The sequence below is a fragment of the Callithrix jacchus genome, chromosome 10, assembly GCF_049354715.1.
Source record: "Callithrix jacchus isolate 240 chromosome 10, calJac240_pri, whole genome shotgun sequence".
NCBI classification, from domain to species: Eukaryota; Metazoa; Chordata; class Mammalia; order Primates; family Cebidae; genus Callithrix; species Callithrix jacchus.
The window spans coordinates 33,344,504-33,366,925 of NC_133511.1; the positions used below are offsets into that span (position 1 = coordinate 33,344,504).

At 46.9% G+C, this 22,422-nt stretch overlaps 1 protein-coding gene across 10 annotated transcripts in view; it reads right to left on the reverse strand.

Annotated features, from left to right (window-relative positions):
* OPCML (opioid binding protein/cell adhesion molecule like) overlaps positions 1 to 21,019 on the reverse strand; it is a 1,172,302-nt gene extending 1,151,283 nt beyond the window's left edge. For all 10 annotated transcript variants that reach the window (XM_078339869.1, XM_017978562.4, XM_017978564.4 and 7 more), the window contains exon 1: positions 20,889 to 21,019. Coding sequence is in view for 4 of the 10 variants with exons in the window: in XM_017978562.4 (XP_017834051.1) it covers positions 20,889 to 20,949 (61 nt within the window). In the remaining 6 variants the exon portion in view is untranslated. The remainder of the gene's footprint in view (positions 1 to 20,888) is intronic.
* Between the last annotated feature and the right edge of the window lie 1,403 nt (positions 21,020 to 22,422).

Consider the following 22,422-nt stretch of genomic DNA (forward strand, 5'->3'; position numbering starts at 1 on the left):
CAGCCCTGTGACTTTACATGTCATTGATAGGCCAGCAACTCTCACACTCACACATACACACTCCAATCTCATTACAAACCCAACTGCGTATCCAACATGCCCCATAGCCATCTCAAGTTCAACACATCCAAAGGAAACTCCTGATCCCTCCCTAAAGCCCTGTTCTACCCATAGATCTCCATTGCAGTTGGTGCCAAATTTATCCTTCCAATTGTACAGATCGAAGAATTTGGAGTCCTCCTTAAATCCATTCTCCCTCACCTGATTCTGCCATCCTAGTGGCCCTGCCTTCAACTGCAGTCATAATCTTCCACTGTCATTTCCTCTGCAATCTCCCTGTTTCAAGCTACCTTCATCTGCTTGGATTATGGCAGTATCTTCCTAACATGTGACATGTGGGTCAGGTGGTAAACGCGTCAGAGTAACAACCTTGCTTGGCTTGTAGGCCTTAAGTTGGTCTCTGCCTCTAAGCTTTAGCAACCAGAATGTCCTTTGAAACAAAGGAGTCCTGATACTCCTCTGCTAAAAGTCTGAATGAGTTCCTCATCTAACTCAGGGTGAAAACCAGACTTCTTACAGAGGACTGTGTGGCTTACTTAACTGGGTTCCCCAATAAGGTCCCTCATCTTTTACAAACCTCTCCTCCACCTCTCCTACTACTCTGTTCCCACTTTCTTACTCTACTTGAGCCTCACTCTGCCTCCTCTTGACTGCTTGAATAAACCAGGTAGATTCACTCATGCCCTGGGATCTTGCACCAGCCAGTCCTTCTGCCTGGAATGCCCTTTCCAAACTCCTTTACCCCTTTCACATCAGGGCTCACCTGTGACCTCCTTCAGTGAGGCCTGGCAAGACTGGCCTATTTATAATTACAACTGTCTTCCCCATAATCCCAGTCTCCATCGCCTGATGGACTGATGACTTTTTCCTTTTTCCCATATTGCTTCAGTGGCTCTAACATACTATGAAATTTATCTACATGCTATGTTTGTTGTGTATGATAAGATTTCTCCACTAGTATGTTAGCTTCCTAAGGACAGGACTCTTAGTCTTCTTTATTTGCTGTGCATCCCAAAGTCCTAGAACAGTGCTTGACCCATGACAGGTAGTTACTCTTCATTTGCCGGATGAATGACTTAAAGAGCAACCAGATGTTGTGGGGTGGGGGGTTCCTCACACACTAAGCAATTCTCCGGTGGACACCAGCTGAGTGTTCTAAGAGCATCAGATCCTGCAGGTTAAGCGCGCAGTCCCATAAGACTACCCCACTTCAGAGGCCTTTAGAAAGCTCCAGGTTGTGATCTGTGTTTCTCACCAACCAGTGACAAATCAGGATTTGTCCCACACCTACTTGCCTGTGTTTGATTATCATACTGGATTCCCACACCTACCATCCTGTCTTTGATTAATTTACTAGAGCAGCCCACAGAACTCAGGGAAACAGTTTGCTTCCATTTTACCCACTTGTCATAAAACATGTTACAAAGCTACAGACGAACAGCCACATGGAAGGAATGAATAGAGTCAGGTACGGGGAAGAGGTGCAGTCTCCCGTGTCCTCTCTCAGCACCCTCCTCCAGGCACCTCCAGATCTTCAACAGTCCAGAAGCTCTTGGAACACCCAGCTGGTGTCCACTGGAGAATCTGTCCTTTGAATCCTGTGCTTTGGCTTTTTAATGGAAGCTTTCTTATATAGGCAGGACTCATTAAATTATTAGCCACTGATGATTAACTCAACCATAAGGCCCTCTCCCCTTTTCCCAAATCTCAGGGGTACAACTGAAAATTCCAGGCTTCTAATCACACGGTTGCTTCCCTGGCAACCAGATCCCACTGTGAGTCCATCCAGAGCCTACTGAAAAGTTGCCTCTTTGAAACAAAAAGGTGTTTCCATCCCCCAGGAAATTCTGAGCTATTTAGGATCTCTGTGTCAGACTAGCCTATCACTCAGGAAATTATGAAGGCCTTAGGAGTTCCATGTCAGAAACCAGAGCCAAAAGCCAAACATTACAACAGAAGATTCTCCTAGGACCCCTATCTACAAGGGTATCAGCAGCTTCGTCTCAGGAACCAGGGCAGAGACCAACATATATTTCTTATTATATCACAGTATCACACCACGTAAAGCCATTTTCAAGAAGTCAATGAGCAACTAAATATACCTTTATTCTGAAATTTGAGCCCACTCTACAATTAAAACAAATCTTTCAAGGCATAAAGCTGAATTTCATCTTATTGGACCTGCTGTCTGTAATTTATAAACCTAGAGGTAGCAATTCAATCTGGGAGTAAACACAACAGAAGAATTTGAGGACAGATGCATCATGCCTCTGATAATGTGAGAGGCCCCAAATATTTTTTTTTTAATGGTTTCTCACACCTTTGACTCCATCTGTAACATGGACATTGAGAAATGTGTGGGGTTATTAAAAGTTCAGATTTTACCAGCTGCATTCGTAATTTTTCTGAGATTTAAATGACACAAACCAAATCTTCAGCATGACAAGAGCATTGCTGCTTAGATCACAGAGCACTGCCATTTTTCTCAACACTGCAGTTTGGAAGTCAGCTTGGATTACTCCTTTCTTCCACAGCTTTACCCCAGTCTCCTGTTTCCCAGCCAATCCCCAAACATCAGTGCATGTGGTTAATGCAATTCTCATCCTTTAAAAACCCAACTCAAATGTCATCTCATCTGGGAAAAGCCTCCCTGATGAATCCTGGCGGAGCTAGTTTCTTCCTTCTTTGCGCTTCCAGAGGATTGCTTATACAAAAGACTGTAGAGACGGTACATTGTGTTTTGTTCATGTGTTTACAGGACTGTGTCTCCCTGGGTGAAGCACTCAAGGAGAGTGGCCTTGCCTTAGTCATCTCACCATCCTGAGCCTCTAGTGCCTGGTAGAAAGTGAGTGCATAACTGAAACCTGTTGCGTAACGACCTTGCAGAATTAGCTGTTGTCTATGGAGCTTTGCAAAGAAGTAGCTTTTACCTAAACTAAATTTGACATTTATAGTGGTTCATGAAAAGATCTGAATTCATGAGCTACATCATAGAAATTAAGAATTTAGCATCTAAAATGGTCGTTGTCAGGAACACAGCAGCAAAGAAATCAAGCCAGCAAGGTCAGTTGAATACAGGGAAAAAAAGCATGATTCAGTATCCCAAAGTGTCAGTCCTTACACACCAAGTCCCACTAGGTCTGTAAAGGAGTATGCCACAGAGAATTGGAGAGCAAATTATGCAAGATAAAGAGACACCTCAAGGCTGGTCAAGACCAAAACAAAGACACCTCAGAACTGTAGCAGTGGTTCACATCACCGGGCATCTGCAAGACCTTGGAGCTACAGCATTGTCAGTGTTTGCAACAGGGATCATAAGAGGCTTTGAAGCAATGAGAAACTGATACAAGAGAGGCTGCTGAAATAACCTTCTCATAAGCTTTCTGCAGTGGTTATGAGCAAGGGAGGGGAGTTGGCTGCTCTGTAGTTTTGGAGCTTTGGAGACACTGACCTCCAGAAGATGGGCTTGATTCTTTAGCTCCTAAGTCTCTCCCAAAAGGGACTGAAGAGAGAGGGAAAAATCACACAGTCTTGTTTCCTGTTTGCCAGGTCCATGTCAGCTTCCCATGTCTGCTCCCTTCTTCCTCATCTGGAATGCTTGGCATCTCCTGTTACTGAAATTACTGCAGGGAGATACAGGTGACCCTGAATGTCCTGCCAATGATCCCTCCTTTTCACTAAGAAGTAACCTAAAGACTAAAGTTGAGAGTCCGTTTTTAAATATTTAGGACAATTATCACTTTTGGATGGTAGGACATTCCTCTCTTTTCAAATTGGCTCAGTACTTTTAATTGATCTCAAAACTCTACTGCCATAACTGTACATATGTCTGCACTGTTATTGACAACCCACTGATTTTTAAATACTGCCTTTTAGTTTAGTTTTATGTATCTGTCTACAGGAAGTTTGTCTGAGCTATCACCCTCGCTCCTGTGTAGCCTCAAGATAGTAGACTAAAATTTCTAAGTCTACCCTAAACAAAGTTGCTGGAACCATTTGTCTTAATAAAAGTGACATGCTCAATGGGAGAGTCAGTCAGCTAAATTTATAAACCAGTTATGCTGCAAGCCTTCTCATATCTAATTTATTCCAGATATACCAGATATATTCTAGAACAACCCTACTATTATACCTAATAGTGTTATTATTGAATGTGTTCCTAGTGTTAGCCATTCCCATAAAGTATTCATTAGAGAGCATCTGGAAAAGATGAAAAATTTGATGATTTGATTTACAGGTTCTGGATAAACAGAATTTCCAGGGAAACAGATGAGCTGAGAACCAGAAGCTCATCACAGACTTGAACCAGAGCAGGTCAGAGGTGCAGTCCTATGATACAAGAAGAGAAGGCCATCTTTCACCAGCTGGGAGGAAGACAACTCTCTTCAGCTAGAGGGGTTGCTAGGATACTGCACTGACCATTTAAAATCACAGAGCAGTAGTTCTCAACCAGGAATGATTTTGTCCCCCAGGGGACATTTAGCTATGTCTAGAGACCTCTTGGGCTGTCACAGTTCAAAAGGTGCCATTGGCATCTGGTGGGTGGAGGCCAGGGATATTGATAAACATCCTACGGTGCACAGGCAATCCACATAACGAAGAACCATCGTGCCTAAAATGTCAAGAGAGCCAGGGTGGAAAAGCCACGCCAAAGGGGTAATAGGAAAATCAAGTTCAAGAAGCTAATACAAAAGCATAACCATCAAGAGCAGGAACATTACTGAAGAGTAGACCAGCTTTATGAGCCGAACGGTGACTATGCCCCAGATACCAAAGCAGGAAGATGAGAAATACACGTCAGATGGATTTTCAAACGGACTCAGGGTGCATCAAAGGGGAAAGGAAGCACATTTACAATCAGTCCAGAAAAGCCAGAAACCCAAGTGAGAAATTTGGGAAACATGTTTTAAAAATGTTTCATTTCCTCAAGGGTCAAGGCAGGGTGTCCAAGGGAGTCAGGGCTCCTGGATTCTGTCAAGGAGAAGCAAAAAAAAAAAAAAAAGTCTACTGGTCTTAAAATTTTTCTGGTCCTTATAGCACCATTCGTGAGTCCTAGTTCAACTTTGCAGAGTGAGCAGTTGAGCAAACAGCAGACCAGAAATGGCTGACACGTGGAGTCCAGCATTGGTTCCCATGCCTGCTTAACACAGTGCCAGCCTCATCCTCCAAGAACCAGGCATTAAGTCAGGTCTATATGTGCAGTGCACTTATCAGGAGAAACAACTGGGAGAGAGGCTGGGCAGGAGCCATAAGAGCTGGGGGGGCCTAGAGACTGCAGCCCCCATGGAGGGAGAGCAAGGCCAGCAGCTGGTGGGTGGAGGCAGAGAACACAGTGCAGCTCTGGGAAGACTTGAGGCATGGGGGAGGCTTCATGTCAGTCTCCATCAGAGGAGACACATCTCCCACCAGTGGACCTAACTTGGTAACTCCACTGCGTTCTGTCATGGCCAGATAGTGCCGGAGAGAATGCCAGCCATTGCAACCAGAGGCTTTGGAGAGCCACAGCCGAGGCTCCCAGTCAGTCACACGTCCTGCAGCCAAAGATCTAGGGACACACTTATGCCACCGTTGCCAGAGCTAGGTCTGGATTCCAGTCACTTCAGGATAAAAACCATGCTAGGAAGAGGCATCCACTTCCAGTTTTTCCTAGTTTTGCTCTTTTCCGTGTATCTCAATTCATGTGTCCATTCTAAACCAAGAAATCTAAGGCTTCAGCATCCCCAGGGTAGATGGTCCGTGGTACAGAGCCGGAATAGAGGGTGAGAAAGCAGAGAACCCTGGAGATGGAGAGTTATGAGCCATGGGGATGGATGGTCCCTGTCCTTGGCCTTTTCTTCTTGCAAAGACTGTTTTGCATTTATTTCCCTTCAGTGGTCTTTTAAATACAAACAACAGAATATTCTGGATGCGAGTCTGTATTCACCGCTGTGTTACTCATTTTTTCCACAAAAATAGCATTGTTGAAGAACACCACAGCTGTTCCAAGAAGGGGTCTTCCGTAGCAACGGCATTGTACCCACATCCAGAGTGAGCTGTGGCCAAGGACATATCCCCATGCTAAGTCCCTGAGGGAGGCAGCCAGAGCCAAGCCATTAGAAGCATCTTGCCAAGAACGATTTGACATTACTGTCTGGACTCCACTCCCAGTCACATGGCATGACTCCCTGCAATGGTCTCCAAAGTGGTGCTTCCCCACAAGGGCGCTCTGAGTGATACAAGGATGTGAAAGGAAGGAATATCAGGACTCCTATTTTTACCTAGTTTATCTTGCCCTTTTTATACTTACATATGAGAAAAAAAATACATGTAGTGAATATATATCACTATACAGGTGTAGTAACATACACATCATTTATGCATGCATAAATATGTATTGTTTGTGAATGCTTAAAAGGCTTTTTGTAAAAATCCATAGACGCTCATAAACACTTTTGGAGCCCACTGATAGTACAGTGGGTCTTAATTTTTTAATAGTGGAAAGTGATGGTACACAGTTAGTGTAATAAAAGCAGAATTTTTTTGGTTGACAAAGGGCAACTGGGGTCAGGGAGTGGGAGCAACCCCCCCACTTACTACAAGAGCAGTAAGGGTCTGGACTGCACAGACAGAAACCCAGGCAGCAGGACAAGGAGCTGTGGGAAGCAGTCTGAAAGGCATAGTCTTAGGGGACAGAAAACTAAGCCAGGCTGACTCCCGGGCAAAGCCATCAGAGCCAGGGTCCAACCAGCAGGGGGAGATGCCAGGCCACAGAGCTGAATGGAGGGATACATCTCAGCAAGAACAAGGTATTTCTGAAGAAGGGAGGTGAGAACTAGGGGAGTTTTCTGAGCCAGCATGAGTGAATGAGAAACCACAGCCGCTCTTTCGGGGGATCCCGTGGCCACAGTGTGTGCAAGGTAGAAACAGTGAAGGCTGTGCACCTTGCTGAGCAAGAGCAACAGGAATGGGCAAGGAGACCTAAATTTCTCCGTTTCTGACTCCCAGGAAGCAGTCTCTCTCTCCAGCACTGCCAGTTCCAAAGAGGAGTCCCATGGCACTTCTGCCTCTGATACTACAGAGAGACAGCAAGGTTCACAAATGTGTGTGTGGTGTGTGTGTCGGTGAGTGTGCATGTGTCCTGTGTAAGGGGAGGTGGGGGTAGGTGGTGTGTGTGGATATAGGTGAGGTGTGTATGTGTGTAATGGGTATGGGAGTGTGTATAACTGTGTGTGTATAAGTGTGTGTATGAGTGTGTGTGCTCATGTGGGTGGGCAGAGTGCAGGCATGGTGTGTGTGTGCATAGGTATGTACATGTATGGGTTTGTGTATAAGTATATGCAGGTATAGGTGTGTATGCAAGTGTGTGTGTGTGTGTGTGTGTATGCATACAAATGTGCAGGCACTGGTGTGAGTGTGTGTGTGTGTGTGTGCGCGCACGCCTATGGCTGGGCAGTGTGCAGGTGCCGATGGGGGGGCATGGGGTGTAGACAGTGGCAGGTTGGAAGATCCATGGCAGCTGCTGTCCATGCGGAGATGGCCTGTGCCTGCCCCTTAGGGTTCTGCCACGTCTGATCATGTCTGCTAGCCCTCTGATGCATCAGGCAAGGGGCAGCCCACAGAGGTGCTTGCCCTGTGGGTAACAGGACCTGAAAGCCTCTCTCTTCTTCAACACAGGAGATCCTCAGCCCTGCACAGGAACATCCTGAGGGTTCAGGATTCCTCCTCCGTGGTGCACTAAAAGCTCCCCTTGCAGGGTGGCTGACTCATCTTCTGCCTCTGTCTCTGTCCCAGAAGCCCCCGTGCTGGGTGGCCTGGGCTTCAGCATTGCCCTTCCTTGTCTCTGGCTTCCAGACATCTGTAGTACCATTTTCTTCCTAACTTTCCATCCAGTTCTAACCTTGGCTTTCTGGCTTCACTCTGCTATCTACCACCAAATATTCAGTGCAATATGAAAGAGGAGACTTCATGAAATCTTGAAATAATAATTACGATATTTATGTATTAATATCTTTTAGAAAGATAAAGTCCAACTATAGACCTAAGTGCTGGATCTGTTGGTGGTGAAGCAAGTCTTACAGCCAGTCTCTGGGAGAGACACAACAGAAGGCGAGGGAAACTGAGGGGCTTCCTCTTTACTGAAAAATCTGTCACAGCCACTCTGTTCCCAGATGTCACCACCAAAGTGGAGCTAAAAAATAATCATCAACAGTTGCAAATAAAGAGGAATTGAGATTATAAGATGCTTTTACCGGGGGAGAAAAAGCTATAATGCATCTTCCTTGATTTTTCCTATCTCCCCTGTCTTCCTGAACTCTCTCTGTGGTGTTTCTGCTCTTCAGCCACAGCATTTATGATCGTGATAACAAACAAACTTCTTGCCCTCCTAGGCACACATGCTGCTATGGTGCTTCTGGAAGACTGACTGAGTGAAAGTGTCAACGGCTTCTCTGCACCTCTAATCTTCGGGCATGTGTGCCTGTCGACAAACCTGACTTCAACCAGCCAAGCTCAGCCGTGTCTAATTGCCTTCTAAAGTAGCATCCACTGTTTCTATGAAATTTGACCACATCAACATAGCTTCCGCTGCATGTGAGACAGACCTGGGGCTGGGTGCTCAGCAGCTCACAACCAAAGCTAGACGGTGCCACCTTACGTTTCTGAGAGTCTGTCTGCCCATCCAAGGTGAGGCTCAGAGACCTTTATGAATATTAAGACATAATGAAGAATGAATTTTCTGGTTCCAAAGAGAGGCTAGAGCAGCTCTCTACCCCACCCTAGGCAAGACAAACACTCAGTGTGTGGGTAAGGTACAAAGAGCTCCACTGTCCTCCAGAGACCCAGTTTATGCTAAAGTCCTGTAGTCTTTCACAGCCCAGAAGGCAGCCCAGTAATATAGACAGAAGGACCCCTCCCCAGTGCAAAGTGCATGGGAGGTTCCTGGTCTCAAGAGCCCTTTTCAGAACTGCAGGTCAGCTCACCATCCCCACTCCAGCTGCGTCCATTTCTGAGGCTCCCAAGAAGCTGAGCCTCCTGGATTAGGGCAGAGTACAAGATGGGTGTATGACTGATCCCAGAAAGGCAGCCCCTTTCTGCAACGCAAGCAGAAAAACAATGGTATTAAATCAGTGGTGCTCATTCTGGACTTAGCCCAGCATGGGCACAAGGCTTTGTGAGGACCTGAGATGATGTTGTGGTTTCCCCTTGGGCCTGGGCAAAGAGGAATCTAGCCTCTAGGGCTGCACTCATCCGCCCATGTATGCGGAAATCAGTCAGGCTCCTTTCTAATATGTGTTCAGTAGTGCCAAAGAGGACCCCTCCTTCCACAAAAGAATATCCTCCAGCCACCCCCCTTCCCTGAAGTTCTCCTGTTAGTAGTGATTGCAACTGAAAGAGGCAGGTATTAGCAGTCAGGCCTGGTCTTTATGGAGCCGGAGAGCACTTTTAGCTTGACTTGAGGCTCCAAGTTGGAGCTTTTTCTGAACCTGTTTCAGGTCTCTCATCACAACCCGAAAGGCAGAGTCCATGTTCTCTGGCAGGGCTCAGCAGGGGAAACACAAGCCACTTCCCAGTCTTCTCTATGGGAAAAAGAGGCAAACCAAACACTGACTCATGCCTGGGAAGTGAATGCAGGAGTTCCCTGGATAGGCCTCCTGCTCCAAAACAAGAGTCACAGACTCTTTGTCGTGCACTCCATTGCTAGTTATAATCACAAGCCATCCTAGCCAGAGAGAGAGGAAGGCACAGAAAATGGAGAGAGAAATGCCCAGACAACAGTGGCCTTCCGAAGCGAGGCAAGGAGACCTGGCAACCTGGAACTGCACAGCACTTCAGAAGGAGCATGTCCATCGGACTCCTTTCCTGGCCTTTGGGGCCACCTTGGGAGTTAGGCAAAACAGCTCTTTTTGGATTTTACAGAGAGGATTAAAGATATTCAGTACATTGAACTGATTGCCCAAGATCACTGGGTTCATAAACCAGGAGGCAAAGTTAGAGGCCATGTCCTGGATCAGGAAGTCAGCGCTTCCACATGGTGGCCGCAGGACTGCTAATTGTCTGCTTTAAAAACAAATAATTTAAGAGTAAGAAGAAAAGAAACAGTCATCTGGGCCATAACAAAGAAGTGTCCCAATCTTTATGGACATTGTGGGCTAAACTGGTGGCAATTGTAAGGTAGTATCCATTGACTCTCAAGAATTCGCCCCAAACAAGAGGAGGGTGGGGCCCACCAGAAAAAAGATGCAAAATTCTGATAGTGGTTTTCATCATTCCTTCCCATCTGGGATTCACCCAAAGAGACATCCATCCCAGTGCCAAGTAAGACTGGGCACTCTCTCCTCCATGGGATACAGCCAGGGGACTCCCAAGGAAACTCCAGCTTCTCTTGGAGCCTGTAAGCTGATGGGCTATTTCCATCTGCCACATTCTCTCTTCCAGCATCCTCCTCTCTTTGAGAGGTATGGGAAATCCCTTGGCACTGGGCTATTCAGAAGAACCAGGTTAGCTTATTCGGAGAAGCCAAAGACTTCCATAGGCCTTTCTTCCTAGGAATGGAAATTCCCATAGGGTCTTGGTCTCCCCACTGTCCTGTTCCAGCCTCCTACCATCTGACCGTATCTGGCATGGTTTTGAGTCTGAACTCTGGCTTCCTGTTCTACATTTGTCTACAGCTCTCTTGTACCTATTGTTTTGATTGCACCCATGCCTAGTTGTCAACTGTGAAGGCAGCGCAGTGGTGTCAGGAGTAGGGAGGTAAGAAGACCTAGTGCATTTGGCTCTTTCCCTCAGTAGCATACAGAATAGTCATGCTGTACGTGTATGTGATTTGTACACTGTAAGCCACCATTTAACATTAATCATTCGTATAGAGACTGAGGGATTCTCAGTATAGATTTTCTCTTGGTTTAGTGCAGAGCCAAGCCCAAACGGATATTTAAAAATAGATGCTTTGACAGTGTAGTGATGATAAAATCAGGTACCTGTCATGGTGTGTAGACCAAACAAGTCAGGTTGACACATATCTGGCATTTGGTATTGTACGACCCTGAGCATATTCTTCCACATATCAAGGAGCAGGGTATTTCTGGAAGTCTCCCAGTTCCTTACAAAGGTCATTTGAAGTATGCAAATGCCTGTGAAGGAGACAGGGCTTCTGTTTGTTTGTTTTTGACCTGGGCTCTAATCCTCGGGTAAGAGGAAGCATGGAGTTACCTTGTTCTACAATGCTCTTTGTACGCTAAGGTGAGAGAGCTTGAAGGAACAGAGTAAGGGCCAAGGTTATGGGTCCATTTTCCAGCAGGTTACCAGATTGGGAGGCAAAGTTCAGTCCAGCCCTTCACTACAATGTTGATATGACACCCTTCAGGTGATGAGAAGAGCTGTATTCAAGAGGGGGCTCAGTCACTATCTGACTATGTGACTTCACATAAGACACTCAGACGCCCTTTGCCTGAGTGCTTCGTCTATAAAATGAAAGTACATGACTAGACAATTTACAAGGTCCCTTTTGATTCCAAGGACCTCTTATTTTTAAGATAAATTACTGCAATTTAAAAAAAAATGTTTATAGGAGCCAGCCATAGATATCACTCTCTGTTCAGAGGGATCCAGGCAGTGGGCCATGGGAGGTCATATATGCTTTACATCGTGATAATATTTGTGAAGTAGTTGCATCTTGGTGGCCACAGCTTTTTTGGGGGTCCAATTAGAGCATCTCTAAAATGCCTGGTTTCTTCCAGGAAGAAACAACCACAGGCAGAATCCAGCAGACAAAACACAACTAGGGCTTTTTGCAATATTTTTGATGGGTAGAGAAACTGAGTTATTCAATTTTAAGCCCTACATTAGACTTAGAGAGGACACCAGTTAAAGGGTTGAGATTATTAGACTGCCAAGATGTATGGAATTTCTAAAAACAACCTACTCCTTGTTCCAGACAGGATCACACCTAAACTGAAAGAGATCGCCTGCAAGTAGGAATCTGAGGACAGACGCTCTTCCCAGCATTTTTCCCAGGGCTGTCAGTGCTGACACTGGGGGGACTTCTAGATTTTTGGTTCTGCAGATCCTGACTCTCACCTACAACTTTCCTTTAAAGGCTCTCAAGAGCATTGGTGTCTCCATTCCAACCAATATTTCCTAAGTTCCAAGGCACAGCCATCTCCCAGCTGAACTACTACAGTAGTCTTCCAGCTAGCCTATCTCTTCCTGGCTTGTTCTCTCCCAATCCATGCTGCAAACTGCAACAAGAACAAGAATCAAAAATGTAAATCATGAATCAACAGAGTTCCATTATTTCTAAGATAAAGACCAAAATGATTCACACGACCTTCAAGGGCTGTCTTCATCTTCTGACCCCTTCCCAGCCTGCCGGCCTCATCTTGCACCATGCTTTCTTCCTCTACACTCCAGCCAGGTGGGAGAACGTGCTCTGATTCTTCATGCTATGGGTCTTCCACCCGTCCTATTTATTCTCCCTCTTCCTTTGGTCTTCGCTCTTGGGTTTGATTGATTTCTATTCATCCCATTCAATTGTCACTTTCACAATGAAGCCTTCACTAGCCTCCCTGGCAAGATCAAGCTCTCCTGACAGGCAATCACAGCACCACACACCTCCCCTTCCATAGTTTTATCTCAGTCGCGATTTCACAATTACATAGGTGTTTGTTTGATGCATATCTGTCTCTTTCTCTAGACTGTAAACTTCATGAGAGCAGGAACCATAACAATTTTTGTTCAGGCAAACATTCCCAATGTCTAGCATAGTATTTGTCACATAATAATCACTCAATCAATCACTTGTTGAATAAATGAATGTGCTTGGTACTGTAGAGCATTCAGAGATGAAGAAGTCAGGATCTCTGCCATTCAGAATCCCACAGCCATATAATAGCAACTCTGAAATAGGCTGAACTGTGATAAGGGAGTAAGTGCAAGAAGTGATACGGCTCCCTTTCTCATTGCCTCTGATTCGCTGAATCGCTTTTTACCTTTTCCATATGACCATCAACCTGTTTAAGCATTGATTGACTGTTCATGAACTTCTGCTCTGCCATTGCAGTTTTGTGTCTCTAACCCAACATTGCACTTCTTATGAGCAGCAGAATTCTCCTTTGGACTGGTACAGTTTTTACTTGTTAACACCATGGGCATGACTCTAAATTTCAAATAATTGGGGCCATTTCAACAGACACCTTGATTAAATGTGCTGAGTAATTTTAGCTTGTATGAAGCCAGTAGCCCACATTAGGGCCCACATCTGTGTTTACGGAACGGCTCACACTCTCAGGGGTGTCTGTTGCAGTGTGCGATGTGAAATCCAAAAGCGTGCTGCTCCAGCTCTGTGCTGCTGCATGTGTGTTTGGTCGGTAGCTCAGAGCTGGTGTTTATTGACAGGCGTGAACACTGGAATGAGTAATCATTATAAGCATTCCCTGCACATTCCCATCTCTCATAAGCAAGGCACATCCCCAAGCTTCTTGTCCTCACTCTGCAGAGGAGAAGCTGCTGGGCAGGCCAACCTGGGGGCCTCGATGCCTTAGAGGATTCAGTGGGACGGAACAGAATGATTGCCTAGAGTAAGTGAATACTTAGTATTTATTCATTCATCCATCCGTTCATTCACTCATTTGTTCAACAAATACTGTTTGAGTACTTGCTCTCTGCCACCTGTGCTAGGCACTGAAAATACATTGGAGAAAAAAGCACGTGGTCTCTGCCTGAATAAACAATGGTCTAGGGAGGAAAGGGAGACATAAAACCAAGAATTAGTTTGAAATATATGGACTCACAGTTTTAGAATAGAGAAACCTGGTTGCCAGGACTTGCACAGTAAACAGGGAGGCCTAGCCTACTTCAAAGCATAAAGAATGATCCCCTGGGAAAGCAGCATTTAAGCCGAGTTCTGAAGGATGGAAAGGATGTGGAGCTAGAAAAAACATGATAAGAGGATCAGAATTTTCCAAGCTCAGGTAACCTGAAAGGTGAAGCCCTTGAGGAAGGAGGAAACACGCCTCGTCTGTGGAACTGAGATTGTCCAGAGTGACTAAAGCTAAGAAATGGAAAAGCAGAGAGCTGGAGACTAAGCTAGATGGATGCAGGGCCAGATCACCACCTTGTGGGTCAACTGAAGTGTTTCAAAGTCTATTCTAAAGTCAACCAGAAGTCTACGTAGGGTTTTAGGCTAAGCAAAGATCAGGTCACAATAGGGTGACACTTACCCTGCCTGCCTCACAATCTCTTAGTGAAGAACAAATGAAACCAAAGATGAGTTTTTCCACGTGATTCATTAGGCATGAGACCACTGTGATTCCAAAACCATTAGTAACTCCCAAGTATGGTAAAACAGCATTTGTAAATTCCCCAGGAATGAACATTCAAGAATGACGGCTCAGGCCATTTGAGAGGTTCTGTCCTTTGAAATGCCAGATAGCCTGGTTTTCTCCACGGTGGATTTCAGTGTGCAATCTGATTCTCACTTATCATTTCCCATGCTAAGTGCAAGCAGCCATTCCAATCAATGGCCTATGTCCTACTGCACTGATTCATCTTGGCCTTTCCAGGGTTCTCTCAGCACAGCATCTCTGCTCATTAAAGAGAATGCACCTACATCATAATGATAATCCTTTGCACTTACCCAGCACATTGTCCGGGGGGGAGGGGTCTCAAAGCATTTTGTAAACTTTTAATTAAGTCAGTCTAGTGACTGCAGGATGGTCCCCAGCCTCTCCACACCAAGAGTTCTGGGGCAGGGGTGGGGACAGGAGGTGATGGGAGACAAGCACAAGCCCTGCCTCTAGCACCTACTGGCTCTGGGGCGCAGAGAAGAGTAGGCGGATGTGCAGGGAAGCTCTGCGTTGCTAAGAAGAAGCACTCACACGTATATGGCCATGTCTGGCACAGGCAGCCTGTGGGCCTCCTGCCATGTATGCCCACAGGGAGAGCACCAAGGCTGGGGGCTAGAGTTGGGAGTTCTGGAAAGGCAGATATAGAAAGTAAGAGGGAGGGCTTGCTCTCCTTAAGGAGCTGTGAATGTGATTCTGAGAATAGCTAAACTCTGGCGTGGAAATGCATGTGTGCCTTGTGTGTCGATGCATGCAGTAAGGGGCATGTATCTATCGTTGACAAGATGGTGGTGAGGAAGAGAAGGGGGACTGTATGTTCGCATGTCTAGAGGACGGCCGTAGCAAGGACATTCATCTTCAAGCTTCTCTCTAGTTTCGGATTTCTTGTCTCCCTTCTCAGAGCTACCTTTCATCCTTCCCTGGCCCTCCAAATACCACCATCTTGGGATATCAAGTGAGTGGTGTAGAAATACAGCACATGGAACTACATCCATGCCCTGCTGTGTAGAGCCATCCCCACCCCTCAGGGAAAAGGCAGAGGCAACCAAGCCTTGGAAGATAAGTATCAAATTCTAAGTCTGGGTCTCCCACCAATAGCATAAACAGCAAGAGGGACAAGTGTCCTCAGGACCTAGCCCTGCACTGAGGACTGGGGTCAGAAGGAGTACGAGAGCAGGGCCGCCCTAAGGTGAAGCCACCTGCCTGGCCTTTCCTGTCTGGAAAGTGCCAGTCGGTATCAGAGGTGCTAACATCCACTGCTCCTGACAGCCTGGCTTGTCAGCAGCCACAGACCATCTGGGGGCTGACACTTGAGCTCACTGACAGGAATCACCATTTGCTTCCATATCTCTTCTGTCTCCAGCCCCAGGCAGCTGCAGGCGGGTGGCAGCAGTCCATCTGCAAACAGGGCTGCAGGCTGAGGGGCTCCCTGTCCAGCAGACCAGCATCAGGAAAGCCAGTGCCCATAGGCCAGAGGCTATTACACAGGGCTCCTAGAGCTGCAGCTGTCCAAGGCTGATGCACACATCCAAGTATCTAGCACCCTGCCAAAAATACCATAGAGCAATGTTCTGGGAGACCAAAGGTCCCATGTCTGTTGCCCTAGTTTTCTACAACAGAAAAACTAAGACCTAAGAGCTCAAAGTCAGAATGCATATTTCATTGGGGGTCAAAAAGAAGAAAAGGCTTAATAATTTCCTGTTTTACTGGATTGATGGTCTTTGAGGCAGGAGACTATCTTAATGCATTGTGTTTAATCAGAACCTATAGAAAGTCTTATTCAATAAATGAATGGGTAGATTGTCTTTTACTAATTTTCATCACTGTGACAAAGACATATATGATTTGTATGATTCTACCTTATCTTCTCCCCTTTTCAACAATGCCCTCTTCCCTTCTCCAACATGTGAGTTGCCTTCTCTCTTTGCCCTATTCCTAGATGACCAGAATGAGATTTTTTATAATACAAATTCAGAAGTGTTTATTTGTTATCATCTAACCTAGGTGTTCAGCTACTCTGTTCAATTGAAAACAAGGTTCATACATGGCTGGAACTCATTTTGCAGACTTAGAGGATGCCTTGAACCAACCAAATGAGCCTCGAAGAACAGCTAATCAGAGATCACTTCTCAGTTTTCAGCCCACTTAGAGGCTTGGATGGAGTCCCACCTAAAGGGAGATGCACTCAGCCCCAGGCAGCCCTAACACAGATTTGAGGCTATAACCCCAGAGGTAGTCCCAGTAGCTAGCATGGGAGACCCAGGCCCAAGCTGCTAGAAAGCAAATGTGGGCAAGTGCCAGCTGTTTAAGGAATCTCCTTCTGTAATTTTCTAGGTTACAGAGATGTGACCAAGGGTGCTAAGAATTCAAGAAAGTACGAAGGTGAACAGGACCAAGGGAACATGGGAGAACCTCAAGTCTGTCAGGACCTCTGATTAGTCTCTGGTTAAGTAGTGCTGCCCAGCTCTAGGCTACTGAAAAAGCCATCTTCATGAGGCAGCTGATGCTATCTCCTTCTCAATGCCTGCTATTGCCACTGGGCCCATGCTGAATGCAGACGACATGGTCTGACCTTATTAACATGTCAATCATTTTTAAGGGATTGAGGACCACACAATGGCATGAATCCATGATGGGTTACAGGATGATGAGGACTTGTTCATGGCCAGATGCTTCGCCCTTGTTCCTATCTCTTTCTTAGTGAGTCTGGCATGTAGATTCTCACACTAGACCCCTTGCGCACATCAGGCACTCTTAACAGGTTCCCTGGTTCTGGCCCGGTTAGAGGTTAAGAAGCAGGAAAGGACTTCATCAGAACTTGGCTATAGAGCCCACCCCCAGGCCTTACCCCAAAGCCAAACCTCCTAGCCCAGAAACTCAAGATTTAGGGAGTTTCCTGAAGGAAGAAGCAGGAAGGTTGTGCTAGGGAAGGAAGAATCCTAAACCTCAGGGAATTTTCCATCCAAGTCAGGGTTTTCTGACCCTAAACAGACAAAGCCTGATTAAGGTGCAGGAGACGAAGCTGCAGCCAGAATCTGAGTTCACAGATCAGTGCATACACAGCTCAGTCCAGGTTGGATAAATGGGGACCCCTCCCAGCTAACTTCCCAGCTTATAGTCATGAAACAAACAAGAATCAAACATGATAAGCCAAGAAGAAGGGGACAAATGGGAAGTCATAGTCTGAATCTGAGCAAAGGAGCCTTCCAGGTTAGCAATCCTTGCATCATGGCGCACGCCCCTGGAAGGCCTTGGGTAGCACTGCGCCTCAGGAACTGAGCCGTGGCTGCTGGCGATGACAGCACCTTCTCGCCCTTACTCCACCCTGCCCCATGGCCACAGAGCCATTTCTCAAAACTGGAGGAGAAAAGGCAGGGAGAAGACAGGTTTTGACTCAAATACTCAAATAGTGTAGGCCATGGGCACAGGTTTTAAGTGACAGAGAGAGTGGTTTGCAGGTCATCAGAAGGACCCGGGATGCTGGTTCAAAATTCTTCTGTCTGAGATGAGGACAAGGACTCCCCATTTTAGCCTGTCTCTCTCCTCCTAGCTGGTTCTGATGTACATGTCCAATAGCATTCATTTCCTGCTTCCTCCAGAGCCCCCAGACCCAAGGTCAAGAAGACCACTAGCCCAGGGTCTCTCTCTCCTCCTACTGGGAAAGTAACCTCACCCCCATCAGGGATGTCCAGTGCCTAGGACTGCTCCTCTAACATGACAAGTAAATTGGCCACTGGCCCCCTGCCCTGCTTGGGTGTGGCTCATTACAGCCTCCACATGTGACTGTCTTTTCCATCTCAGAAATTCTCCCTAGAAAAGCTATTTGTGACCATCAGTATCCCCCTGGAAGGTACCAGGCGACAACAGCATTAACCTTAAAATTATTCTGGGATGGAAACATGTTTTACCAAGAAATAGGAGCTGCAGAATAAAATGGCATCGAGGCCTAACCAGGTCAAGGCTCCATTACTACATCAGCCTTCCGTCTTTAGATGCAGGGAAAGTAAGGGGCTAACAAGCTGGTATTAATCCCTGTGGGAGAAAAAGCGCCATCGTTTGAAACAGAAGAAAAAGAGTCTAAAGCTATAACAGGAAGCAAAGGAAAAGAGAAAGGAGAAGTCACAAGTAAGCCATGGCAGCTCACCAGAACCTCCAGATCCAGCCAGGTTTCCCACAGAACCCCTCGAGATGCCATGCGTTCTTCCACTTACACCTTCTAAGGTGAACTTTTCCTCCTCCCCTGTCCTTGTTATGCTGGGCTCCTGACACAAGTAGCATACGAGTAGCCCTCAGAGCAGGTAACAGACTGCAGAAAGAGGGGACAGTAGGGTGATGTCCCTGACTTGCCCTCCCCAGAAGACTGGGGAATAGCTTGCCACTGCCATCCACCATGCTCGGGCCATTCAGGCAAGGGTGCAGGTTCATTCTCCTTTCCCTCAACCAGCTTTAGTTACCGATACTTCTTCTGCAAGCAAAGTCTGCCTGCTCCCCACCAGTGCAGTACCACAGGATCCCTAGAGGGAGGTCTCACCCTGGCTCCCGCTCCTTCAGGGCACACTGCAATGCAGCTTCAGCACACTGGGACTCATCACCCCCGCTTGCTTTCTAAAGTGTAATGTTCTGATTTCTGCCATGAGGGGCGCATCTACACAGCCAGGATTCCCTTGGGATGGGGGTCCTGATCTTTGCTCCAGCACAGTGAGAGGAGGGAAAGCGAGGGCAAGAAGGCCCCCCCGGAGCTGCCAACCAGCAGGGAACTTGCCTATGCAGGAAAGTTTGTCTTCTCCTGCGGCGGACCCAGTGCACCCACCTGGCTCCCTCTACCAGGCTTAGGCAGGTACTGAGTGTTCCGCGGGCTCTGCCTTCCCTGCGGAGCACAGCTGCCCAGGCTGAACCCCCTAGGATGCTGCTAGAATTTGGAAGAACAACAATGACAACCCCTACTCTGAACTTCTTGGTCAGCCTAAAACAAACACCTGGGAACACGGCTGTGCAGAGCCCATCCCTGCTTTAAAAAGTGCCATCTTCACAAGGCGTTACAAAGCATGACAGGCTGGATTACTTGTTTTAGTTGATCCTCTCTTCTTCCTCCCCAGTAAACTTACATTTTTCTGATTTCACTTTTGCATTTTAGGACTACTCGGGGAATTATATTGTTAAAAACAACCTCCAACTCCCACATATTCCCACAAAACCTTACCAAGTAATTCTGAATATAACAATGTAAAATTGTATGTTTTACTTATAAAAAAGATAGGTAAGGTTTTAAAATCTTAGCATTTCATGTCTGTGGAATGTATGTATGAAAATTTAGGTTTAAGCTAATGTTTAACCCAATGCATATATCTCAATTTTGGGGGGGGAAAAAGACACCCCGACTGTGCGTGGTTTTGGTGCGGAAATCCTACGGACACTTTGCTGCTGCCTAAAACCTTGGCAAGCATAACCTAGCCCCTTCGGCATTGTTTGAAAGATGCCTGCAGGCATTCAGTTGTCTGCTTGCAAAGGACTCCTGTGCAATTATCAAATCTATTAAGAAGCCTTGGATTTTGCAGCGCTTCTGCTAAGCTCATTTTGGTAGGATTGCAGCATCTTACCTGTGTCACTGCAGATTTGTTTTTCCCAAACAAATAACTGCTGTGAGAGGTGGGATCACATTTAAATCATTAGACAAGGTGGGGAAGGGGCTGGGGAGAATTAGGAAAACCCAGATTCCCAACCTTCCCTCAGCAGGGAAATTTCAAATTCTGCCAAGGGAAATTCACATTTCTGATGTAAGGAACAGGAGGGAGATACTGAGAGGATTCCGAATTTCAAGGGCGTAATCTGCCCATTTGGTGGAAGGATAAAGAAAGGAAGGCAGGCAGTAGAGATTGTGTGTTATGACAAGAAATACAGGAGCAGCTGCGCGAGTGAGCGGAGAAGGAGGGACGGGGCAGGGAAAAAGCTCCAGGGGGAGAGGGTAGGGGAGAGCAGTTCCGAAGGAAGGGAGGGAGGAGGAAAGCTGAGAGAGGTGGAGAGAAAAGAGACAGGGAGAGAGACAGGAAGGTGCAGAGATCTGGACTGGTTCAGAAACAGAGAGAGACCACCGCGACTAGAGAGAAAAGAAGCTGTCCCTTCCATCCTGCAGGTCCCAACATAGGCAGCAAGAAGGATTCATGGCAGGGAGTTCAAACCCCTCTTCTCCTATCCCCAGGACCACAACTGGTTAATGCCAGTTGGTGCCTTTCACTGAAACAGCAGTGGCTCGCAGCAGGGTGCAGATCTCGAACCCAGCTCACCGGATCCCCCGGAATAGAGAGCAAATCCCGTGCTGAAAGCATCTGCGTGCGTGTGAGCCAGTGTGTGTGTGTGCGTGCACACAGCAAGCCTACCTCTTCCACTCACACTCATCTTACACTCCCTGTCCTCACCCCTTCCTCCTTGCCTCTCCATCTCCCCGCTACCTCTCCTGCTCTCACGTCGTACAATCGCCCCAGGGAGAGAAAACAGCCTTCCCCTGTAAGGTACCTGGGATGAAGAGCAGGGCAGTTGTCGCCGAGAAGACGACCCAGTAGGCAGGATGGTACATCTCGACGCTGCGGTGTTCTCAGCTGCCGGGCTTGCTACTGCTTCTGCTGCTGCTACCGCTGCTGCCTTCCTCTGTGCTGAATTCTGAGCAGGTTTAAATCCAATGTTTGCAAAGGGAGGGAGAGAGCAGAAGAGAGCGAGCGCGCGCGAGATGGGAGCAGGCAGGCAGCGTCTCTGATTTTTTTCTTGCACATACACACTACTGGTAAGAATCATCAGCACCAATCTGTACAGGGCTCAGAGCAGACCTCCTCCAAGGCACACATTGGCTCCACTCTCCCGAGCGACGCAAGGAGACTTTCCTGCTTGGAAGGCTTGACTCCAAGGGGAGTTGAAGCCTGCCCCTCACTCACCCCCTCACTGGAGCACTGCCCTGCTTGTTGCTATCTGTGTGAGTATGTCGGTGTGGGGCTCACGTGGACACACACGAGCTCCTTGGTGGGCAGTGGAGAGGGCCTGGCACTGCCAGCAGGGCTCAGGGCACACCAAGAAAGAGGTTGCTCGGCAGAAATGTGACTACTGCCCATGCCATTTCTTTATCATTCTTCCTTCTTCCTAGTCTCCAGGCAGGAATGGAGCAGGAACTACTACCCACAGGGAGAGCTCAGAAGTTTAAATCTGCCACCCACCCCTCCATTCCGCCATTAAGAATTCTTGGAAGCAATTGGTTTTCCCAGCAAGGAGATGGGCATGTTACAGTTTCTCACCAAAGATGCAAGGAGAATTGGCCAGTTCCCCACAATTAGAGCATTCTGAAACTCTACCAAGGCAAGATGCTATAGAAGACCAAACAATTGCCGTGATTACAGCATAGGCAGGGAAAGATTCAGATTAGATCTCAAGGAGGCAGAAACTTGCTGAAGTCATCGGAAATCTTCACAAGGAGAAGGCCACAGAAGGATACCTGTGGCTTCCTTCTGTTTTTTTGCTTCTCCTTTTCAGGGTCCAGTCTGCCCCTTCCTCTGGAACAGAAGTTTATACAAATAGGCAGTATCTCTGGGTGTGAGAAACTCCAGAACTTTCCCCTGCTCTAAAATGGCCTGCTGCCCTCTCTAACACATGCTTGTCAGCAGCACATCTTGCTGGCTGAGTTTTGGTGCCACTGAGCTATACCCTGAACTTGGAGGGTCTGTGATCAGAACAGCACTAGGTATTAGAGAAAGCAGACTATTTCTGTACCAAGTGCCCTCCAAAGATCTCAAGTGGCTTGGACTCCCTCCCACCTCCATGTGTCCACACCTCGAGGTCTGTGAGTGACACTCCACAGTAGATCATTCTCCCTTCCTCCTTTGCTGCAATTCCCAAAGTTTTCCCAACTTTGGGAATACTATGGGCAGGTATCCACCTCTATCACTTTTCGGTCCTCACCAGCGTCCTTCCATGTAGGCATTATTATGCCTGAATTTTCATTAGCTGAAACGGAGATTGAGAGCAATTCAGTGACTGACTTGCCACACAGCTAATGAGTTATGAT